This window comes from Zeugodacus cucurbitae, chromosome 4 (assembly GCF_028554725.1).
Source record: "Zeugodacus cucurbitae isolate PBARC_wt_2022May chromosome 4, idZeuCucr1.2, whole genome shotgun sequence".
In the NCBI taxonomy this organism is placed as follows: Eukaryota; Metazoa; Arthropoda; class Insecta; order Diptera; family Tephritidae; genus Zeugodacus; species Zeugodacus cucurbitae.
Genome location: NC_071669.1, coordinates 53149750 through 53171979, shown reverse-complemented (window position 1 = coordinate 53171979; position 22230 = coordinate 53149750). Strand labels below are relative to the sequence as shown.

General features: G+C 35.0%; 7 protein-coding genes across 8 annotated transcripts; 3 read left to right on the top strand and 4 right to left on the bottom strand.

Annotated features, from left to right (window-relative positions):
* Positions 1-41: 41 nt before the first annotated feature.
* LOC105211061 (DNA repair protein Rev1) lies at positions 42-3668 on the bottom strand. Its single transcript, XM_011182329.3, has 7 exons — positions 3468-3668; positions 2608-3409; positions 2078-2552; positions 1741-2020; positions 1250-1679; positions 296-1187; positions 42-232 (listed from the first exon to the last, which is right to left on the bottom strand). Exons 1-7 carry the CDS (start codon positions 3492-3494, stop codon positions 67-69), a joined length of 3072 nt encoding a protein of 1023 aa, XP_011180631.1. The 5' UTR covers positions 3495-3668; the 3' UTR covers positions 42-66.
* Positions 3669-3822: 154 nt separating this feature from the next.
* Positions 3823-6592, top strand: LOC105211063 (integrator complex subunit 10). Its single transcript, XM_011182331.3, has 8 exons — positions 3823-4043; positions 4161-4360; positions 4423-4490; positions 4546-4798; positions 4857-5325; positions 5390-5721; positions 5784-5951; positions 6020-6592. Exons 2-8 carry the CDS (start codon positions 4232-4234, stop codon positions 6461-6463), a joined length of 1863 nt encoding a protein of 620 aa, XP_011180633.1. The 5' UTR covers positions 3823-4043; positions 4161-4231; the 3' UTR covers positions 6464-6592.
* A 204-nt stretch (positions 6593-6796) lies between these two features.
* LOC105211065 (mpv17-like protein 2) lies at positions 6797-7805 on the bottom strand. Its single transcript, XM_011182332.3, has one exon. It carries the CDS (start codon positions 7649-7651, stop codon positions 6926-6928), a length of 726 nt encoding a protein of 241 aa, XP_011180634.1. The 5' UTR covers positions 7652-7805; the 3' UTR covers positions 6797-6925.
* Positions 7806-8434: 629 nt separating this feature from the next.
* On the top strand, positions 8435-13091 carry LOC105211074 (proliferation-associated protein 2G4). Of its 2 annotated transcripts, XM_029039485.2 has the most exons (10): positions 8440-8603; positions 8670-8792; positions 9354-9451; positions 9748-9884; positions 10034-10196; positions 10874-11095; positions 11397-11489; positions 11621-11753; positions 12167-12294; positions 12358-13091. In XM_029039485.2, exons 2-10 carry the CDS (start codon positions 8702-8704, stop codon positions 12499-12501), a joined length of 1209 nt encoding a protein of 402 aa, XP_028895318.1. In that variant the 5' UTR covers positions 8440-8603; positions 8670-8701; the 3' UTR covers positions 12502-13091. The 2 variants fall into 2 exon arrangements, with proteins under 2 accessions (XP_011180648.1, XP_028895318.1); XM_011182346.3 differs by having other exon boundaries at positions 8435-8792.
* Positions 13092-13490: 399 nt separating this feature from the next.
* On the bottom strand, positions 13491-14218 carry LOC105211073 (MICOS complex subunit MIC13 homolog QIL1). The gene is made up of 2 exons (XM_011182345.3): positions 14008-14218; positions 13491-13916 (listed from the first exon to the last, which is right to left on the bottom strand). Exons 1-2 carry the CDS (start codon positions 14016-14018, stop codon positions 13577-13579), a joined length of 351 nt encoding a protein of 116 aa, XP_011180647.1. The 5' UTR covers positions 14019-14218; the 3' UTR covers positions 13491-13576.
* Positions 14219-14402: 184 nt separating this feature from the next.
* LOC105211072 (regulator of MON1-CCZ1 complex) lies at positions 14403-17791 on the top strand. The gene is made up of 7 exons (XM_011182343.3): positions 14403-14625; positions 14683-15157; positions 15224-15613; positions 15678-15936; positions 16003-16402; positions 16469-16673; positions 16736-17791. Exons 1-7 carry the CDS (start codon positions 14527-14529, stop codon positions 16798-16800), a joined length of 1893 nt encoding a protein of 630 aa, XP_011180645.1. The 5' UTR covers positions 14403-14526; the 3' UTR covers positions 16801-17791.
* Positions 16723-22210, bottom strand: LOC105211071 (vacuolar protein sorting-associated protein 8 homolog). The gene is made up of 5 exons (XM_011182342.3): positions 21933-22210; positions 21629-21871; positions 20499-21557; positions 19569-20420; positions 16723-19432 (listed from the first exon to the last, which is right to left on the bottom strand). The coding sequence occupies exons 1-5, from the start codon at positions 22029-22031 to the stop codon at positions 17900-17902; spliced, it is 3786 nt and encodes a 1261-aa protein (XP_011180644.1). The 5' UTR covers positions 22032-22210; the 3' UTR covers positions 16723-17899.
* Between the last annotated feature and the right edge of the window lie 20 nt (positions 22211-22230).

The following is a 22230-nucleotide window of genomic DNA, read 5'->3' as shown; positions in this document are numbered from 1 at the left end:
TGAGGTCACTTTAGTTATGTTGTATTTGCGGGTACTTAAAATGATTTTAAGAGTCTTATAAATAATTTACGATTTTTCACATTTATCACACTTTAGTTTGGCGCCCAAAAAGAGACTTCGGCCGTTATAAGCTTTTGCCATTGCCTTTTGAACCAGTTTAATTATGTCAAGATAGGCTTTATGCCACATGCAATCACTGGGCGTGCCACTAGTCTTCTGGTGATTAATTAACCTTTCAAATAAAATAAATTTGAAAATATTTTATTAATTGATTTATTAAAACGCTAAAACGCACCTGCAGAGATAAATTAATGGCGTGTATAGTGTATCAATTTCATCAGCACTGACTAATTCTTCGGCATGCTTGGCAATCAAATCCACATCATAGGCTTCTGGTGTGTCTGCGCTCTTTAGCCAAGCTAAAATCAATTCTTTACAATTCGTTTGCATGAAAATATTGTCCACAGATATTTGTATTTTCTGGCGCTGTTCAACAGCATTATTTGGTGGTTTACTGGTTTTTTTCTTCAGTTCGGATGGCTCACATTTTTCAGGTGACCCTACACTTTTCATACTTCCATATTCTCTTTCAACTTCCATACGTAACTCCTGCGGTAATGCTGCTAGAAATTCCGGATCGATTTGAGGCATCTTTGTTGAATTATATTCATTAAGTTGATTTTCTTGTTTCTTTTGTAATTTCTTCTGCTCTTTACGTTGTTTTTTTAGTGCAGCTGCCTTGGATGTTGATGGTTGAAAATCACTTTCGTTTAGTATACTTAAATTTGAATTGCCTGGCGGTTGAGTTGGCATATCCGATTTCGTTGTCTTCTGTATTCCTTCACCATGAGCTTGTAAAATTTCATTACGTATGTCCTCAGGTAGTGCTGCAAAAACCTCTGGATCGATATCTTGCGGTATGGAATTGGCGATACTCAAAGTGTTACGCGCAGTTGAAGCTGATTGTTTTGTTCTAACGTTTTGCATCAAGCTCAATATATCAGATGCATTTTTCGACTTTTTCTCCGAGACAGCACTAGTAGTCTTACTACGTGTACGTTTTCCAAGTTCTTTGCTGATTTCTACTGATTTGTGCTCATTTGGTGCTGACTTATATATTATAGGTGCTTTAGCATTATCTTTTGTACTAATGTCACTATTACTATCGGACGGTTGAGGTATTTGGTCTGTTGAATAATTTCGAATTTTAATAAACAATTCTTATATTTTATAACAAATAGCAATTCACCTTTTTTCTTTACCACCACTTTGCTAAACATATTCATTATTGCATTATCTTTTCGTGCTTTGCCTTCGTTAGGATCATTGAGTTTCGAAAGCTGTATGCCTATGCCGCGCAACTCATTCGGCGGTATTGTTAATGCCTTCATCGTAGCAATCACAGTGCGTGTGATCACTTCTACGTCGCATGTATAGTCGGACAGTGAAACTGATTTTGTTACGTGATCACAGACGCCGTGACCCATAAATTTTGCAGCCTCGAGTGGTGCATCTTTGGCGCGCACCATTAGCTTGAGGGTAACACATTTCGTGCGTCGTTTTATGTCTGTCAGACGCGTGTGTACTTCAGTGCATAGTTGTCGCAGAAAAGTCTCCAATTCACTGAATTCTTTGAAACGTATACCATAATTAACTTCTGCCGAAACCGATTTACGTATCTGAAATATGAAAATAAAAATATGTACTAACATTTATTTATTTCATTAATTGATTTCCTACTTGCCCATAAGTTAGCGGACGGTTATCGACACCACGACAGAACTGATAGAGGGTTTCACCAAATTTCTTGCCAACATGCATTTGTAATTTTAATAGCGTAATTTTCTGCAGATCCCCACATGTAATTAAGTTATGATTTTTCAAAGTATAAGCCGTACTACTGCCTACTCCGGGCAATTCCTCGATTTTAATGTCTGCCATATACTCTTCAGCAACTTCTGGTAGTAGTAGATACTGACCATCTGGCTTGGCCCGTTTTGTTGCCATACGCGCTTGCAATCTACAAAGCATAATGTTAGCACACAATTTGCATTCATATTAGTTCTTCGGTACTCACTTATTTCCACCCACACCAGCGGAACATGGACACCCCGTTTTTGTGCGCATTTCTTCGCGCACAGCACGCACAAACTCCATTGGTTCCACCTCCATTTCGGCTAATACATCCGATAAATCAACAAACATTTCATCACAACTAACCGCCTCAATATTTAACGTGTACTGTGCTATAGTATCGTATAAGGTATAAGCTACTTCACGGTAGCCTTCAAAATCGTAGGGTATGGTCTTTAACTCAGGACATAAATTTAAAGCATGTCCGACAAACATGCCATTGCGTATACCTTTGGCGCGTGCTTCATAGCTACATGAAGCAATCTCGGAAAGCGACATTTTAGCCTCAAAACCTCCACGTACTTTTTCAGATAATATATTATTATGTAAATGTTGCTCAAAACGCTTTGCAAACAATTCCATTTCAGTTTTGCGATCAGCGCCGGGGTGAACGGGCACTTCGTTTGCGCTGGCACCACCTATAAAAAAAATTTTTGTTATACAGTTTAACGAAATAAAAGCAAACTCACGGACCTTTTGAATGTGTTACCGCAACTGGTTGACCCTTTAATTCAGGATGTTTCCGGAGACCAACGGACACAAAGAAGCAATCCATATCGATGTGCATGACCAATGTTGGTGGCGTAGTTTTCATTTCTATACTACTCTTCAGTTGTTCCTTTAGTTTTTTTCGTGCCGGGAAACCGTTTGTACCATGTCGTTCACGTAAATCTGATACGTATTGTTTAAAACCAGCTCCAAGTGTAGCGATATGATGTAATCGTGAATTATTATAAAACTCTGAAAGAAATTTTGGATCTACCGCAGTACGCGCCATTTCTTTACTGTTGGTTGTGTCAACATCCGTCGAAGTGGTAATATCGTGCTGAACCGCGTCTTTACACTGTGTGTCGGCAACATTCTCCTTGATTGATATATCACTTTCACGATCTTTCTTTTTAATATTCTTAAAAACTAAGCTTGGCTGTGATATTTTTTGATTTGTATACAACAAATAACGGGTATAGTCCAACAACCGCATTTCTTTTAGCGAGTCGACCACCCATTGTGGACTTATAATTTTACTAGTATTCATATTACGTACTTTTACATCTGGCAAATTGGATGCTATAATATACGTGGTATGCGAACGTTCGTAATGATGATAGGTGCCACCATGGACCATCATGATACGTTTTAACTCATCAGCCGAAGGATTAGTTAGACCATTGACAAAAATGGATATTCCAGAAAATAAGTTGGACTTCCGGTAAGGATTGCTCGAAGCGGAAAATTGCTCCTCAAGCTTGGTGATTTTTGCTTCCATATAGCCACCCTAAATAATTTAAATTAGCTTTTCTGTGTAAATATATATACATTATAAATAAATTCACCCATTGTTCGAATCCATTTGCATTCATATTGAAAACAAAAATAAAGAAAACTGTGGATATTACATATATTTAAAATTTTAAATAATTTCTAACTCTCGAGATGATTGTTTACACATTATGGTGAAACTGCGGTTCGATAAAATCACAAAAATCGACAATAATAATAACATTTATCGATAATAAATTGAATCAAGAATAAAGCTGTAACTTCATCTCACGTTAGCGTTTGACTACGTATGCTTACGCAACAACGCTATGAAATTTGGACTTTTCTTCAACTTTCCAACACTATATTGCGTAAGCACAACCAACTTCACTTTGTTTTGTTGCTTTTAAATAGCAACCAACATTTTTACTTTAATTCATTACTTGAGTTCATTTTCTAAAGAGATATCCACGTCCCTACAACTATTTTATAAAATATCATAATACCTTTTCCTTTATTTAATAGTGCATTATGTTTAGTTCTGTAAATGTTTTATCTAAGTTATAAGTTATTCAACACATTCAAACTGGAAGTTTTCATTACTCTATGTAGTTCCAGCTTAAGCTGTTTGTTTTTAGTAAACGTAACAGGTGATATATCCTCAAATCCAAACTATCGATTAATCGATCATCATTTGGTTCTTAAAATAAACCAATTTGTTGTTACTTCGTATCTTCCCGGCTACCGATTTTGTGAAAACCCTACAGTGTGTGATTTATTTACTAGTTGTTGGACATTCACTTTCCTGTCCTCTCTTTATAAATTTATAATTTAAATTATGGAAACAGCTTCTGAAGAACAATATTTAGTGTCACAGGCACAAAACCTCAGGAGCATTGACACTGCATCAGCCAAGGCCTGGTTGATAACAGCAAAAACATTATATCCAAACAGCTTTGATATATTGGTAAGTGTTAAGCTTTGGTAATATATATTTTATAACTAAATAAAATGTATTCGCAATTTCAGTTTGAAGCGTATAAGCTGGAGAAAGAGGCGAAAAATTTTAAAGAGGCTGCTAAATGCTTTAGCAATATGTAAGTACATATTACCGAAATAGTGGTAAACAAATACTAATAAAATAATTTCTAGTGCGCTCAACTTCCAAAGTCAAAATGCGGAATTGTGGAATGAGGTAAATGAGCTGACCAATGCGCTGCGAGCACCAGAAAATGAAATTACGCCAGCACAAGAATTTTACGTGAAAATGTTCCAACATGTATCGTATGATGTACAGCATAAAATATTATTGCTTACAGTGAATAATACCGAAAACAGTATACACCAATGCAAATTATTGCTACTCATATTGAAACGTTTCCCACAAGCTGCAATCACACATTCGGTAAGTTTATAAAAGAAACACTTTGAAAAATAAAAACTAAATAGCAATTTCATTGTAGCCAAGATTGCTGGAGATGATAGCGGACGGCATGAAACAAAATCCACAAAAATACCAGGAAATGTTGGTAGAAGAGGCATTACCATTGATTTACCACAAAACACCAGAGCTACCTCCGGTCCTTGTTTGCCGGCTATTCACAATTTCATTAGAATATTATATACGTCAGATAATTGATGATGAAAATAAGTGTGATAACACTGAAATATGGAAGAAGATATTCCAAGTTTTAATGCTCTGTGGTAAAATTCTACGTTGGGAAACATTTTTGCCTTTCAATAAAACTTGGGGTCAAAATGTTTATTGGGATAAACTGATAGAAATTGTCTCAATTAGTCCTGCTGGCAGTACGCAAGTGCTTTTCTATGCTACCACTTTATTCATATATTCACTACATTGTTATATCAAGAATTGTTATACACAATCAGAAGATGCTAGCATCAATCACGTTTTGGTGGAAGGTTTCACAGGTAAAACTAATCAAATATTTGCTAATATGAACTGCGTTGACGTTTCTCCTCCAATAAATTCCAGTTGACTGGAAAATGGAAGCACCAGACGTACAGAGCATGGAGCCGCCACAGATTTCACTAACTACGCCAACAAGCAAAGACATATCGAAAGCATTCGTGCATGCGGCACAATGTTGGCAACTTTTAAATACGGAACAATTTCAACGTGATTTCAGCAAATTATTGCTCACATTACCTTTAGCTGCTTGGATATCGCGATTTCTCTTTGATTTAGCTATATACTTTGGTCACCAAGAAGAGGCAAAGAAATTGATGTCTGAGATGATGGTGACTAGTAGTTTGGTACAGAATTTGCAAATACTCAGCTTAAACTTATTGCAAGGAAATTTGACGGTATGTTTATGTCTCTATATTCATCTTAATATTACTAACACACAAATGCATTTTTTAAACAGTTGCAGGGTTTCGAATGTATAGTGAAAATCATTGACGAACTACCAGCGACGCAAGGAAATATTCTGGAGCATCTTACATTAAAGGTTCCACGACATATGATATTTATACCGCTGACTCAGAAAGCATTAATACAGTACTGTACGAAAGCCATCATTAATACATTAAGTGTAAGTTTTGTGGAAAAAAATGCGAAGGAAATATTGTATATCACACATACATACATTTTATTTTACAGCGCAAACTTTATGAACCAAATTGTGCTGATCAAATACTTGGCGATTTATTGGTGTTATTGCAACTGGAATATCCACGTGAGACGCTTATGGCTGAACAAATATTTACATTAATAACATCGCGTAGGGCTTTCGCTTATCGCTTGTTTACTACGTACATAGTAACAATCGATTTTATCGAAGAATTCTTGCATATTTGGCATACGCATAATGAAGACTTTGCTTTTGATTTGTCACCTGCGCAAACGGGCACAAGTGTATGCCGTGTTGGTACACGTGGTGCGGACAAAGGGGCGCGGGAAGATTTCCGTATGATCATAAAGCAACAGACATTAAGATCAAATGATGTACTTACTACATTGATGGCCAATTTTATTCAACAGGAACAATTGCAATTAGTTCGTAATATGTTCGGTGTTGCAGTCACCGAGGAAGTGGGATTTTAATAAGTTTAGCGTATTTTTTTTTAATAGTTATTTGTATATAACTCTATATATGTCTAAGTTGAAAATATAATTTAATAATTATTTAATTATAATTTAATAATAAACTTTGAATATAAATAAAAGACAACACATTCTTTTTAATAGCTACACATTAGAATAAATAAATATTTTTTATTTATAGTAAATTTGTGTGCGCGGAAATAAATTAAATCACTATTTACCAGTGTGTGTATTTATTACTCCTGAGGTTGACAAACATATTCCATAACACGGAGGTGTGTTAATAAAATTTCCGTTTCTTTGATTTTCTTCATATGATGTGTTTGTTGTATAACAACAATATCGACATTTAATTCTGTTATAGCCTCTAACAATTTACACATTTGTTTATTTATAAATAATATTTAGTATTAGGTACGACATCACAATGTGTGTTACAAGGAATACTAGAAAATATTTCCCTCAATAATCATGCTTCATATATGAAAGGAATATATTGTAAACAGCTGTGCAAACATTTACGAACATAACACGATATTTTGTATCCAAATATCTAAAGTTTATATACTGTGCTGCGGGCCACATAGCCCAATCCATTAGATAAATTATTGGAAATTTATCACACAACTCCTTATTTGTGTCCTGCACAGACCTCTGCTCGAGATAGCAAGCAGAATAGAAAAATATCAAAATGCAAGCTGGTGACATAAATATTTGGTCAATGAGAATTTTCCGTAGTGTATTCCGTACGTTAGCCACTGGCATCGCATAGTCCATCCACTTGTAAACATAATGGTGTAGCGGTCCTTGCAAACATCCGACCACGAACATGCGGAAAACCCGCTTTGTGTCATACCGATCTTGTTTGATATCAAATTCATCAAATTCGTTGCGACGTCGACGATACTCGATTTCTTGTGCAACCAAATCTCCAATTACCATCAAAATACCCGAACTCAGAATATTGGTAGCTAACAAATATTTTCCGAAAATTTTATTCCAAATATTTCGAGTTAGCGTAGCATCAGTAGAACTTTCACTACGTTTTTGATAGAATTCACGTATCTGGAATGGCGCAAGTCGTTGCCTGCATAGTTGTGGTAATTTCCTTGAGCTTGGGCTTACGTCGAGTAGACATTTTTGTGTTATCAACACCAGCGGTCGTCTATATGCTAAGCGGGCAAACATCGCACTTGTTCCGGTTTTTACGTAAATCAGGAAGTAGAGTTTTAAACAATTCTATATCTAATTTATTACATTTTCGTCATAAGATTTTACACAATCCATTCACCCACCCACACACACATTTCGATTACTTAACAGCTGATTGTCAAAATGGTATGCACAAATGAACAGGTGATTGCAATGACAGAGTGTTCTTTTATTTACTGGATTGTTTTTTATATTATTTTAAATAAATACAATTTTTTTTATAATTTTATTTTAAATAACAAAAATAACAATAACAAAAATAAAAGCAAAAATCTTTACATTGCCGTTTAATTATTAAAAAAAGAATTTATTACTTTAAAAATTTTGCAATTTTCAGTACAGAAATTGGGTTATAAATCTACGAAAAACAGGATTTTATTTTCATTATTGTCATTTCTCAAAATAAGATCGACTAACGTATATTTATTCGACCACTTATTACATTTGAATACGTTTTATGAATAAATTTTAATTGATTGTTTCAAAAATATCAAAAATTTATCGTTTTAAGCTATCGATCATAGGGTTGCGGGTTCTCATGCTCCCGATAGTTGACAGATAATTATTATTTTGCTATTACGCCGTTAACTATAATAACTATTCACATATAAATTTCTAATGACGTAATTTTGTATTCGCATTTTACGCTTAAGTCGTTGTGTTTTTATTTTTGATAAAAATGTATCTTTCCTTCAATGAAATAAATTGTGCCTTGGCAATCATGCAGCAACTATCGATGCTTCGTGTTCACATCGTTTTCTTTCTTTTTATACAATTCCACCGTCGCGAAAAGAGCAACGTGTGAAATAAAGCTTTTGTGATTGGATCGCGTTTTTCAACAAAAGTATTTTGGGATTTTTGAGTTTTGATTATAAATCAGTAAAAACCAAATTCTAATAATTTGAAGCTTATTTATTAGCTAATAAACGTAAGCTTGCCCAACTGGAAAATAAAGTTCTAAGCTAAGTTTTCCATTAAAGGACTGAAAATTTAGATTTCGTAGTGCATCTGCATTGAACGAGTAAAATGGCCGAAGTTGAGAAAGAGGTTCCAGAGAAAACCATTGCTGAAGATTTGGTTGTAACCAAGTACAAATTGGCCGGTGAAATAGTCAACAGTGAGTATATATATGTGAGAAATGTGTGTATGGTGTAAATTATATGATGTGCATAAATTTAGATTTTCATTTTTTAATTAATATCATAGTTATTAACTTAAAAAAACGTTGTAAGTGTGAAACTAAATCGCTGACATGTACAATGAAGTATGTAAGCAAGCCACGCGGCGCGTAATGCATTAGTACTGAACATAACCTCTAAATTTAGTGGTCATTTCAGATATATTTATAGTAAATTTATTATTATTTGAAGGAATACTCTTTTTATTATTTCTTACATGCCACTCTATTTTATATTATTAGTTTATATGTATTCATATATTTATATGCCAACGAGAAACCGCGCAATCGGTTAAAAAATAAAAATGCCACGCATTTGTTTTCAAAACATCTTGAGAGCACACGTTTAAAGTTGTTTATTAATACATGATAATATAATATGTATACACATTAGCAGTCGAGTTTTCTGTAATTATTCAAAAATCTTTTGCATTTCTTAAAACTATTTATATCTTTTCGTTAATATAAAAACAAATCTTAATTATTCCCTTGTGCTTTCAGAAACACTTAAAGCTGTAATTGACGTCTGTGTGGCCGAAGCATCTGTACGTGACATCTGTACTAAGGGAGATAACCTTATTATCGATGAAACCAGCAAGGTAAGATTTTAGTAGATAATTCATAAATTACAAAGCTTTTATTGATATTGTTCAATGATTAAGAAAACAGCGCTTGAGGGCTATAAGTATCACTAGAATTGTGAATTGCAGTAGTTCATTGAATTACTACCACCGGTTATCGAAAATTTATTTGGTAACTGGGTTGGCGCAATTTCGACTTTGGTGATATTGAGGCTTAAAGATAGCAAGATTATGAGATCTGAGAACAAACAACTGATAAAATATTTATGATACAAATATTGCGGCATATACAAGTATATTTTGTTTTCTTTAAGGTCTATAAAAAAGAAAAGGACTTGAAAAAGGGCATTGCATTCCCAACATGTTTGTCTGTCAATAACTGCGTTTGCCATTTCTCGCCATCGAAAAATGATGCCGACTACATACTTAAGGAAGGAGATGTTGTTAAAATGTACGTGCGATATTAAAAAAAAAAAGAAATGCAATAAATAGTAAACTGTATGTTAATTTGATATTTCTTAAGTTATATTTTAGATAATACAAATTTGCATATATTTGAAACTAGAGAATAACAAATACTCTGACCTAATATTTTAACAGTGATCTTGGAGCACATATTGATGGTTTTATTGCCGTAGCAGCACATACAGTTGTTATTGGTGCATCAAAGGATAAAAAAGTGACTGGACGTCAAGCTGATGTAGTTTTAGCTGCTTACTGGGCAGTGCAGGCTGCACTACGGTTATTGAAATCTGGAAATAGCGTAAGTGTCTTGCATATTTTATTTGCTTAATTTTATATATAATTTTTTTTATATAAAATAAAAGGTAATTTTTTATATTATGCAAACAAATCATAAACCCAGTTTTGCTATTTTAGCAGAATCGGACAATTTGTTTGCTAAAGGAAATTTGTCGACCCACAATGGTGCAATGCCAGTTTAATGCATTGCTCCCTACTAATCGTCAAACATTAAAATAAATCCATGGAAATACATAAATATAATGAAACATATTGCAAGTAAACGGATTAATTCTTGTATGTTTAATGGAAGAGTTCATCTCAACACTTGCATAAAGAAATGTTTACAGTCCACCATGAGAAGTTTGCTACACTGAAACTCGCTCTTTTTTCGACTGCCAACACGAACTGTTTCGTATGACAATATTGTAACAATGGTTGTATATAAATATGTATTTCCATCAATGGACAACTTGCAAGCAAACGGATTGTCTCTTTGTTGTTCAATGAAAGGGACGTCTCAACACTTGCATAAAAAAATATTTACAGTCATACCAAGAGAAGTTTGTGCTACTACGATCTTTTCTTTTTTTACTGCTAACATTTGTACAAATAATCATAAATATTTATTATTTTATACCGTTATTATTTTCCAAAAATTATTTACTATTGAAAACAATTAAATTTTTTTCTACACAGAATTATACGATCACTGATGCCGTGCAACAAGTCAGCGAATCGTACAAATGCAAACCCATTGAAGGTATGCTTAGTCATGAGTTGAAACAATTTAAAATTGATGGTGAGAAAACTATTATACAAAATCCGAATGAAAGTCAACGCAAGGAGCACGAGAAATGCACTTTCGAGACACATGAAGTTTACGCTATCGATGTAATAGTGAGCACCGGCGAAGGGATTGTGAGTTTATTTTGTAATATTCATATTACATTTCGTATTTTACATTTCCAATGATTAAAAAAACGCGCTTGAGAGTTTGAAGTCAGTCGATGAAGTGCAAGTGAAAGTAATCGTTTGAATTTTCTTTTGATTATTTTCCAATTCATAAGCTGTTTTGCTAATACGAGTTGGCGCACTTGTTCTGAATCGTAGACGGATGCTCGGAGATTGTAAGATTATGAGATCTGAGGACAACTATGCAATAACTATTTAGTTTTTGTTAATGGAAATTGCTAAAAAAATATTTCTTTTTTTATTAAAGGGTCGCGAAAAGGATACAAAGGTCTCAATATATAAGAAAACAGATGAAAATTATATGTTGAAACTAAAGGCATCTCGTGCGCTGTTACAGGAGGTAAGTACAAGAAATTTATGTTGTAAATATTCACAATAAGTAAATATTTACAACAAAAATTTTTTTAAATGTTTAAATATTTGTTCAGAATTCAAGATTTCCTAAAAAATCGTTTTATTACCAAATTTCAGGTTAAAACAAAGTATGGAAATATGCCTTTCAATATTAGACACTTCGATGAAGAAACAAAAGCGCGCATGGGTGTTGTCGAATGCGTATCCCACAAGATGATTGAGCCTTTCCAAGTTCTATACGAAAAGCCATGTAAGTTTTGGCATATATTCTCATATATATTCTGCATGCAAGGATTAATTCCGCGAATGAAATTCAATTTCGTCTCGCGGCCAGACACCTTGCAAGATAAAATACAGTTATAAATTTTCTTAAAGCACTTATTGCGTGCCTTATGCAAAATTTATTACTGCAACAATCTATATAAAATTCTTTTACACTAATTTTGCAGAAATGTGGTTGCTACAATTATATTTTTAATTAATTGTAGCTTATAAATTTTTGCATATATTAAGTGGCGGCCTATTCGTGGATGGCATTATCTCTGCATAGAAATTCCATCTTAAAGGACGCATACAAATGCATTTGATACATTGACTATTTACGCTTGAATTTGTAGGTTATGTTTGTCAGATTTGTAAAAATATAATTTTTTTCTATTACAGCTGAATATGTTGCGCAATTTAAGCATACTGTGTTGCTTATGCCCAATGGTGTCAATTTGGTTACTGGCATTCCTTTCACGGAAGAGTTGTATGCTAGTGAGCATAGCATAGCTCAGCCAGAATTAAAGGTAATTAAATACAAATTTGCCTTTGCCTGTAAGCTGAAATTTAATCGTGCCTTGTGCTTTCAGGAACTTGTCGCTACACCTTTACAACCAAGTAAGAAGGGTAAGGGTGGTGCTAAGAAGAAGGCTGGCGCTGCTGCCGTTGGTACAGATGCGGCTGCCGCGGCATCGAAGGTCGAGTCCACACCGGCAGTGGAGACTAAGGCCTGAAGTGTGGCTACCGTTACTGCCTTTTAACAATAGAAATACAACCAACCTAACCGAGATGAAGTCAATGAAACCAGCAGCAGAAACAACAATATACATATATTAGAAGCAATAAGGTGTTAACTAAAATGGAGCAAAAGTAACAAACACAGCCATTTTCTATCAACCGCCGCTATACATATATTTTATAGAAGCGGATGTTTTAGGAATTAGTGTGCGTGTGTATTCTTGTCGATGCAGGAGCAACAATTGAAAATCATCGATTAGATTTTGCACTGCAGTTAATTTCTATTTTAACTGAAAAAATAACATAATAAAAAAAACTTATTATCAAGAAGAAGCACGATCTTATCGAAATGCAGATGACCTTTTGAACAATGATAGTAGTAATTAAATATAAGAAGTTAATGACTAACTACTTACTGAACTTACATATAAGGTTGCACCTTTGAAAAAGAAAGTAAAGGAAAAAAACAAAATTGCACGACTTTTATTTTATAAAATTATTAAGATTGTAAATCGATTGCTAAGCAACTTACGAACATCATCTTTGTGTAATAAAAAAGCGAACGCATTATATTATCATTTGAAAAGTGGCAAAAATGCAATTTGGAAACTGAAAACTAAACCTTAAATGGTAAGAGTTACACAATAAAAAATAGTATTTTGTAAACATGGAATAAAAACATTTTTTATTATTTAACTACCACAGTATTGTCAATAATGGTACTTCGCTGTATATTACTTCTTCCACTAGAGCTGGCATATTCTAACAAAAAGGCCAGTTTTACTCGTGGAATAGAAATTAAACGGTAGTGTTAACAATATTATCGATTCGTATTTTTCGTAATTCGTACATGTTTTAGATTGAAGAATGGCAAGGTCGTTGAAATTATCATTGCACAGCCTAAATCCGTTCAATTATAGTAACTGAGTACAATCTGTTGTGGCAATTTCCTTATTCGCATGTTACTAGTTGGATAGTTTAACTGTTGATTTTTATTGCGACATTTTATTTAACTTGCATAATTTTTTTTATAAATAGACTTTGTAACATCGAATATTTTAAATAGCATTTTTACTTTTCAGCGCTAGGGGATGGGGGAGTCGAGAATTTTTGAAATTCCACCTTAGCTTTGTGCAATAATTGCCCGGTGTAACATGGCAACATTTCAATAAAGTGGAACGTGCTTTTAACACCTTCGTTATAATAATGCTTCGCCAGGAAACGTGCTTCGCCGCTTTCAGGTAATGCTGGAACCTCAAAAGGTAATTTCTTTTCCAGCTCTTTTGCGTGGGGTCGAGCACTTTCTTTTATTTTATTGTATAGCTTTTCGGATTCTTCCGGCGTACCCCATACTCCCAGCTTCTTTGAGTAATATGCAGCACCAACGACAATGCCGGCTCGAACAAGAAAGCTGCAGTGGTTCCAATAATTGGGATGGACATGCGGATTAAAAAGCCATTACGTAAATAAATGATCTGACATACTGACTTTTTTATACGTACCCAATTACCATTTTGAAATAAGATAGCGCAACTTAAACTGATGCAAAATTGGTTTGTATATTAACAGTTTTGTAAATCCTTATAAGTTACTATAGGATTTATGAGTTGCCCAATCCTATCCAGGAATATCTTGAAAGCACTGCTGTAGGTGACAGCTGTAAATGCAGTGTTGGTTAACATACATTCAACAAGGAAAACGTAAGTGGAAATGTAGAGATACAAAAGTATTACATATATCTCAAAAACAAATAGTAAATTAAAGATTTATTTTTTGGCATATAAAAAGGTATATATCTATTTATATTACATTTAGTTTCTAATAACACTTAAAATTAAATAAAAAAAATAAAAAAAAAACTATTCAGACTGGCATCTCTGAAAAGTGGCTATAAACAAATTAACTACAGCTGATTACAAAATTTTTATATTTGTACATCTAGTGAATTCTCTGTTTTAAGATTTTAACTAATATTTTGTTATTGAAAATAAAAATTACGAAAAGTGCTTTATTAACCTAAAATGGAAACACGCCATTATATAGAATTGTCCAAATGTCCGATTCGATTCGACGCAGCCAGCCAGTTAACAAATGTATTTTTCGACGACTCAAATTGCCAGGTATAAAACCGTTTCAAGTGTATAAGATAAATACTACGCCACAATTTTCTTTTTTAGATTTTTGCTGTTCGTAGTGGTGGGGCAACTGGTGTGATAGTTAAGGGCCCAACAGAGGAATCAGTCATATCATTTTGTATGAATGATCGCGGTACTATACGTTCCATTAAATTTTCGCCAGACAACAAAATTTTGGCAGTACAACGTCGAGAAAATGCCGTTGAATTCATCTGCTTTCAAGGCGACCAGCCATTACTACAGGAAAGTATTGTACATCAGGTTAAAGCGCTCGTATATGGTTTCGTATGGGTTCATACACGCGAAGTTGCCATAATCTCCAATAGTAGCATCGAGATATTCACTGTATTGCCAGAAAAGCGTCAATTGCGTGGCGTAAAATCATTGAATATCGGTATCAAATGGTTTGCATGGTGTACTGTATCGAATATTGCACTTATTTGTTCAACGGATAACAACGCTTTAGTGCCAATCTTAATAAAACAGAGATCTATAACTAAGCTGCCAAAACTGGAAAGTATGTATTATTTGATATTTAAAGTTGCAATATGCCATATAAAAGAAACACATTCATACTTTTCAGTGGCCAACACTAATAATGAAGTGCAGGAGAGTAAAGTAACGCTGGGGCAGGTATATGGTACAATGGCAGTGTTTCTCTTACAAGCAAACACTGAAGGTATGATGGAAGTCGAAGTATATCTGCTTAATGGACCCGGCTTAGCACCTCGTAAATGTCATGTGCTTAGACTTGGTCATGTTGGACGATTTGCAATCAATACAGTGGATAACTTAATAGTTGTACATCATCAGGCTTCGGCTACATCACTTTTATTTGACATTGCTTTAACTGGTGAACAAGCAAATGGTATCACATATCACACTCCCATTACGCCAGGACGATCGATTCGACCTTTTGCGCTGAAATTGCCAAGCTTATCGCCAGACGGACAAACAATGCAATGCGAATTGTGTAATTATTTTGAAATAACAGTAAATTTGCAATTTTTTTTATCTAAAATTTGATTTGGTTACAGATTCTATGCATTGGGTGCTATTTCAGCCGAATATTGTAATCGATGCCAAGCTCGGTTGTATGTGGTATTTAAATCTTAACGTAGAACAACTTTGCACACTCATTTCTGATCGCATACGGCTCACAGAGTTCTTACTACAGCGTACAAATGGCAAACAAGCACTTTTAAAAATGCTGCACCAAATGGTAGACGAACAGTACAAAGGTACACTATTGCCGGTACTGGAAACCATTTTTAATAAGATCAATAAGGTTTATGCGTAAGTACATACGTTTGCTAAATTAGATGCTATAATTGTAAATTATATATATAAAATCTATTTTAGTTCATGGGTACAATTGGAACTCCAAACGCAAACTGCCCAACCATCAAATGTTAAAACAACTGTAAAACTGCCACCAGCTCCAAAAGTGCTTATTGAACAGCAGGACATGTTCACATACGTCTTCCAACCCATAAGTGAGCATGCAAATGCCGAAACGATTTTAATTCTATATTTATACTCGTTGAACAAACATAATATCGCTGCGCAGGAGGATCTTAGTAAGATGATTATAAGTGAACTTATACGCAATCGCAGCTTTGATACATTGCGGCATTTAGTCAGCTACTCGCTATTGTTGGAATCAAAACCAATTGCTTGCTTTTTGCTTTCACATTCCAATGTTGATGCGGCTATTTCACAAATTGCACTCGACATGTTGAGTAAGATCGAAGCGCATGATGTAAGTATACATTGTATATGACTGATTAATAGAATAATAAATTAATATATTTTGCATATTTATTAGATAATAATCGAGGTGCTCTTGGGACAGGGTAAAGTATTGGATGCCTTACGTTTGGCACGCAATTCGATGAACAGTGACACCATATCGGCACGCAAATTCCTAGAAGCTGCACAAAAGGCTAAGGATGCTTTGGTATTTCACAGCGTTTTCAAATACTTCCAATTGCGAAATCTACGCCAACGTGGCACAATGGACTTCTTGAAATGTGAGTTATTTGATTCTTCTTTTACTTTTATAAATAAATTATTTGTTCCTTTTTCGTTTTAGCCGAGCAATGTGCTGAATTTGTGCAATACTATAGCAATTTATATCCAAAAGAGCTATCAGCGTAATGTTAAACGTTTTTCGCATTTCAAAACACAAATAGTTCATTTTATGTAAATAATTATATTTAACTACATTCGGTTTGTGTTTTAATTAATTAATTGATAGTTCAGTTACAGTATTGTATATATAATTTCATTTCAAATGCAATACAAGCATTTTTCGAATAATTTCGATTATTATTATTATTATCGTACATACATACACACGTATTAAAGCTTAAACAAAACTTACAATGTATTTTTGTGACTTATACAACTTATGATAACATATTTGAAAAATTATAGTTTGCAGTAAGTAATTAGTTAGCAAGGAATACTGTTGGCTTAATAATGCGCAGAACAAATACCGAGTGCTGTGAAAAGTGATTAATTGAATAACAAATGCTTTTATCTATGTTGCTATAATTATTTCTTCAAAAACAAAAACAAATCAACTAATCAGTATAAGATACTGAATCACTTTCATTTTATACACAATTTTTTTTTCACATAACCTATAACATTCGCTTAATGAAAATTAGGATGAAAGGAAACAATATGAAAAACAGTAATACAAAAAACCAAGTTATTGTTTGAGATGAAATCTACAACATAAAACAAATAAGATTTTGCCTTTTGGGCTCAATATGTATATGCTAATTAAATAACTTTTACTTTAATTTTGCTGAAATGTATTGGATTTGCTTATGTATGGAAATTAATTTAATTTTAAGGTACGGAAATCTGAGGAAATCCCTTGCATATTGTGCCTATAAAAATATTTGATCTTTTTATTCGATTTAATTTAATTTAACTTGCAAAAATTTATGATTATTATAATTATTTTCTAAACAAAATTTCCAGGCTAATGTCCAATAATTTCCAGATCAATTTCCAATTACTTCAGATGAAAAATTATTTAAATAATCAATAGTAGCAAAACAGATACAGAGTTATTTATAACGAACCACTACAGGATTGCATATTTAACTTTCCACATTGTTCTTTAAATAATCAATACTAGCAAAACCGATACAGTTATTTATGAATTGCAAAACAAATACACAGTTATTTATGAGTTGTTAAACAAAGCACTACAAAATTGAATATTTAACATTTCACTATATTAGTTGCAAGTAAACTTTCGTGGTGGTGCTTTTAATTTCAAAACACCCATCTGATTAACATTTTGCTGTATATTAAGAGCCGATTCGCAGTGACGAAAAACTGTACGACTTGGTTCGGATAGTTTCATTATATTATTATAAAGATTGTTTTTTATTTCCGATAAGCAATGCGAACATGAAACATGAATGCCGTTTGCTGCATCATTATCAGCTTGCGTCATTTGCGAAACATCACCGTTATTTAGACGCGATTGCACTGTTTCATTATATGTTGTGGCACATGTGTCATGTACAGCATGTCCACAGCCACCTAAGACAAGTATATCACTTTGATTATACAAACGTTGTTGGCAAATGGCACAACGCATCGCTGACACGAGGAGACCGCGTTTAGCCTCAGTACGTTTACGTGCAAAAGCGCTTGCTAGCTCTTGACCTTTCACTTGTAGCGCTTTCTCCATGGTATCCGTCTCAAGACGAGATTGTGACAGCATACTCATTAGCAAATCTTTAATATCACCGAAATTACCCGACATATTGCGGGTGTTCATCACAAGTTGCACGAGTTTTGGCAAATCAACATATTGCGACGATAAATGCAACATATGCTTCGTACTGGATTTGAGGTCATCACGTGGCAATATTTGCTGCAATAGCGTAAACCAAAATTGTTCACAATCCGTTTTTGGCAGCGCATTTGTGGCACGCACACACAAGTCGCTTATTTCTTGTGCAAAAGTTGCCGCCGCTTCACCGTGTAGAGTGGCCAAGAGTTCTACGGACAACTCGAATGCGTTGTGATAGTTGGCTTGCTTTTCATACAAATAGATAGCGGTTTTGTTTAGTTTATGCGCTAAAACTAAGCTCAATGCCTCTTCTACACGATACTCATCCGATTGCCGTACAAATTCATCGACCTCCACTGCTTTATATTTGCACAAAAGTGCCAGCAATTGTGCACTCTGTTTGGCAGTTAGAACATATCTTCTGCGGTGTAAATGCTCGAGAAAAGTTAATAACGCTTGCTCATCATCTTGCACCACTTCCAGTAATTTGTTAATTTTCGCGCTGAAATGGAAGTCTGCTAAGCGCGTTGTTTCCTTGGCATTGATGTCCAGCATGCGTTTGAAGTGTTTCTCAATTTGTTCGTATATTTTACGCTCTGGTTGATGCACATGGCGTTCCATATAGCTAAACATGGTGTCATGACGCTGTTCATTATTCAGATAACACTCAACAATATCGTCGTAACGGTGCAACTTCTCTAGTAGGTATTCCTGCACATAGTAGCAATGTGCGCGCTTCGCCAGCAGCAATTGTTCCTCATCCGTGCTGATTTCATCTAGACAATTGTTAATGAGCAGCTCATGCCAAGCGCTCTCGCGTTCAGAATGTTGTCGTGTAGTTTCGTTCGTGATTTTTTCTTTCGCCAAGTGATTGAGCACTTTCTCCAGCAGCTGAGTGTCGGGTTTTAGACATTGTTGTGATATTTGCTGGGCAATAAAATTTAAAAGGCATCCAATCTCTGCCCACTGGATATTAATGACAATATGGAAAAGTAAAAAATAAGTATACAAGAATAATAAAAATATTTGACATTTCATATTGGTAAATATCAAAGTGTATTCACTTTGGTAAATATGAAATTATTTGCAATATTTATCTTACCGTTGTGTTCTCAGGTGTCATTATTTCTAAGAGTATGTTAATTATGCGTTTGCGATGCGAGAAACCAAGTTCACCACTGAATTCCTTCTCCTGAAAAGCTAACGAAATCACATTTAAGGTTTCTCTTGTGTCAAATTTGAGTAGAGCACGCAAGTAAGGATATGGCAGTTCATTCGGCACACTAGTATTTGAATGTAGCGAAGTTAAGCAGCGTAGAACCTCATGCTTCACATTTTGAACTAAATCGGCTGGTATTTCACCACTTGGATAACCACGTCCGGCTAGGCAACTTGATATGTACACGAGCAGCGAGTTTCCAAGCCCTGATGGTTCTTGCGCTACCAACGGTATCAATTCGGTAAGCGGACTTGAGTAGTCGTTAAGCGCATGTGTATTGAGGTAGATTTGTGCGCGATAAAGCTTATAACGTTTGGCTGCTTTTAGCACTTGATTCAAATCCAGACAGGTCCAGTCGAGTTTAAGTATAATTTCCTCTAATTTTGTTGGTGAGATTTCCAACCAATGATCTACCAATGCTTGTGAAATTGTTGGGTTGACACGTTGAATATTATCATTTTCTATATGCTCAGTGATATGTTGTAGATAAAGGCTTTTATTTTGTAAACGTTCCCACAATTGTGTCCATAGTAAATCCAGTTCACCTATTGTGATCAGACACTTCACAATTGGTCCGAGACAGTAATCAGGCGCTCTGGCCGAAGCAGCCAAATACTCCTTAAATAACATTATAATTCGCTCTTTTGCTTGTGCTTTACGTCGCGGACGCTCAGCAGTGGCACGATAACCATCCAGCGCGAGATCACATGCTTCTTGCCATCTCTGATTTTTCACCTAGGTAATGAATATAAAAATAATAATAAGAACTTTTAAAATTACTTTTAGCATTTATAAAGGGTATTTAGGTTTTACCAAGTAGCTAATGCGCTCCGTCCACGTGCGTACAGCAACCATATGTAAAGATCTTGCACCCAAAATATATAATTGTGTACCGCGCGACATTAAAGAATTGTAACATGCATGTGTTCCGGCTAAAGCTAAAGCCGGTGATACATTACCGCCGGTCGCGAGTCCCTTGAATTGAGCTGAACCATAAACCAAGCCAGCATTGGCCATATCGATGCATTCAAGTTCTTTGCTGGAACGCACATCTATTAGATGTAGTATTTCCGATACATCCATGCAAGCGACACACTTTGGGCCCAACCAATGAACCGATAGTAAATTTGTCTGCATTTGCACATGTCGCAAATATAGTAAAGTAATACGCCCATTTGCCATAAAAAGTTGATGGAAAAACAATTGATTGCCACGTCCTACTACGATAACTGGGTCAACTGAACGCGTAGCGTCTGCTGCCTGAATTAGAACCATTTGCCATGCCAGTACGGGTAAGCAATCAGCTGGCCCCTGTAGTGCATGATATTTTATTACCTTTAGTCGTGGACGTATAGTTACAATAAAGTATTTTGATAAAGTGGCCAGAGCAATAATGCAATATTGATCGAGTTCATGAGAACTATCAATCATCAATGGTTCCATGGTGCAAACTTCTCCACGTGCTCCACTGAAAAGACATCGTGACGAGCAACCACGAATACCTAATTTTCTGGTAAAGCTCAAGGACCATACAGAACCCCCTGAATCAGAGCAGAGAGCGAGTGCCGGTCTGGAGGTCCATTTTATATGCAAAACTCCGGTGTTCGGAGTAATCACGTCAAATAGGTTGCGTAAAACGTCCCCAGATTGTGTGTCAATCATTACAACAAGTCCGCGTGCATAACCAGCTAATAGACGTGTACAGTCTGGATTATATGCCAATGCAGATACGGCACCTTGCCCATGTTTGTCCTGATGTGCCCAGCGTAGTGTCTGTGTTATATCAAAATTGAGTATGTGACCGTGTGAGGTACCAATGCCGATTAATGTTGATACGGCGCATGCAGTTGCAAGTCCAGCATTTACCCGATCCTGAAACATCCGTAAAATATAAGATATTTAATAAAGGCACTCATTAAACATATTTCTGTTAATAAACTTACCGCAGCTGACGCAATTTGTGCAGATACTCCATGCATCATCGCATAACGCATTATAGAACCGCCTCCGCCTGCCCCGCCATTGCGAACTCCACCCTCTTCTGCTAATGAGGGCGTAGGTGTTGGTGCCGGTGTTGGTACGCCCAACTCTGAACCTATGTCCGAATCTGCTTCAAATTCACTTAATGCCGACTCTAAGGTGGGCAATTCACCACTTGGCGGTATTGAATATTCCACATCATCCAACTGAAAATGTTTTAAAACTTATTGCACAAATGTATACGTAAATGATGAGCTATTTATTTACATCGTCAATACCAAGCAGTGATTCGGCAAGCAAACTGTCACTAGATCCACGATCCGACTCCAAAAGCGATTGGAGAGACGGTGCTTTCAGTTCATTCATGCTATTTTACTTCTTATTTATATATGAATAATTTTGGTTTTTATTTTACGTTTATTAATGAAGTTAATTTTCGTTTTTTCGTTATCAATTAAATTTGCACTCCCACATTCACGTATTTAATGCAGTTTGTTGACTCCTCCTACCGCTTGATCATTGTACACTTTGCTTTGTTGTGACACAATCAATTTGACAGCACTAC

What these genes read in the sequence shown, in the direction of transcription:
- LOC105211065 (XM_011182332.3), bottom strand. Translation starts at nt 7,651, where the DNA reads ATGTTTGCCCGCTTAGCATATAGACGACCGCTGGTGTTGATAACACAA.
- LOC105211074 (XM_011182346.3), top strand. Translation starts at nt 8,702, where the DNA reads ATGGCCGAAGTTGAGAAAGAGGTTCCAGAGAAAACCATTGCTGAAGAT. An exon ending in GAAGGAGATGTTGTTAAAAT is followed by an intron (nt 9,885 to 10,033) that starts GTACGTGCGATA and finishes ATATTTTAACAG; the next exon opens with TGATCTTGGAGCACATATTG. An exon ending in TATTGAAATCTGGAAATAGC is followed by an intron (nt 10,197 to 10,873) that starts GTAAGTGTCTTG and finishes TTTTCTACACAG; the next exon opens with AATTATACGATCACTGATGC.
- LOC105211061 (XM_011182329.3), bottom strand. Translation starts at nt 3,494, where the DNA reads ATGAATGCAAATGGATTCGAACAATGG. An exon ending in GCTGGTGTGGGTGGAAATAA is followed by an intron (nt 2,021 to 2,077) that starts GTGAGTACCGAA and finishes TATGCTTTGTAG; the next exon opens with ATTGCAAGCGCGTATGGCAA. An exon ending in CCATTAATTTATCTCTGCAG is followed by an intron (nt 233 to 295) that starts GTGCGTTTTAGC and finishes TTTATTTGAAAG; the next exon opens with GTTAATTAATCACCAGAAGA.
- LOC105211072 (XM_011182343.3), top strand. Translation starts at nt 14,527, where the DNA reads ATGGAAACACGCCATTATATAGAATTGTCCAAATGTCCGATTCGATTC. An exon ending in AAGATCAATAAGGTTTATGC is followed by an intron (nt 15,937 to 16,002) that starts GTAAGTACATAC and finishes AATCTATTTTAG; the next exon opens with TTCATGGGTACAATTGGAAC. An exon ending in CACAATGGACTTCTTGAAAT is followed by an intron (nt 16,674 to 16,735) that starts GTGAGTTATTTG and finishes TTTTCGTTTTAG; the next exon opens with CCGAGCAATGTGCTGAATTT.
- LOC105211071 (XM_011182342.3), bottom strand. Translation starts at nt 22,031, where the DNA reads ATGAATGAACTGAAAGCACCGTCTCTCCAATCGCTTTTGGAGTCGGAT. An exon ending in CACAAATTGCGTCAGCTGCG is followed by an intron (nt 21,558 to 21,628) that starts GTAAGTTTATTA and finishes CGGATGTTTCAG; the next exon opens with GATCGGGTAAATGCTGGACT. An exon ending in CGGAGCGCATTAGCTACTTG is followed by an intron (nt 20,421 to 20,498) that starts GTAAAACCTAAA and finishes TTCATTACCTAG; the next exon opens with GTGAAAAATCAGAGATGGCA.
- LOC105211063 (XM_011182331.3), top strand. Translation starts at nt 4,232, where the DNA reads ATGGAAACAGCTTCTGAAGAACAATATTTAGTGTCACAGGCACAAAAC. An exon ending in CAAACAGCTTTGATATATTG is followed by an intron (nt 4,361 to 4,422) that starts GTAAGTGTTAAG and finishes TCGCAATTTCAG; the next exon opens with TTTGAAGCGTATAAGCTGGA. An exon ending in AAGCTGCAATCACACATTCG is followed by an intron (nt 4,799 to 4,856) that starts GTAAGTTTATAA and finishes ATTTCATTGTAG; the next exon opens with CCAAGATTGCTGGAGATGAT.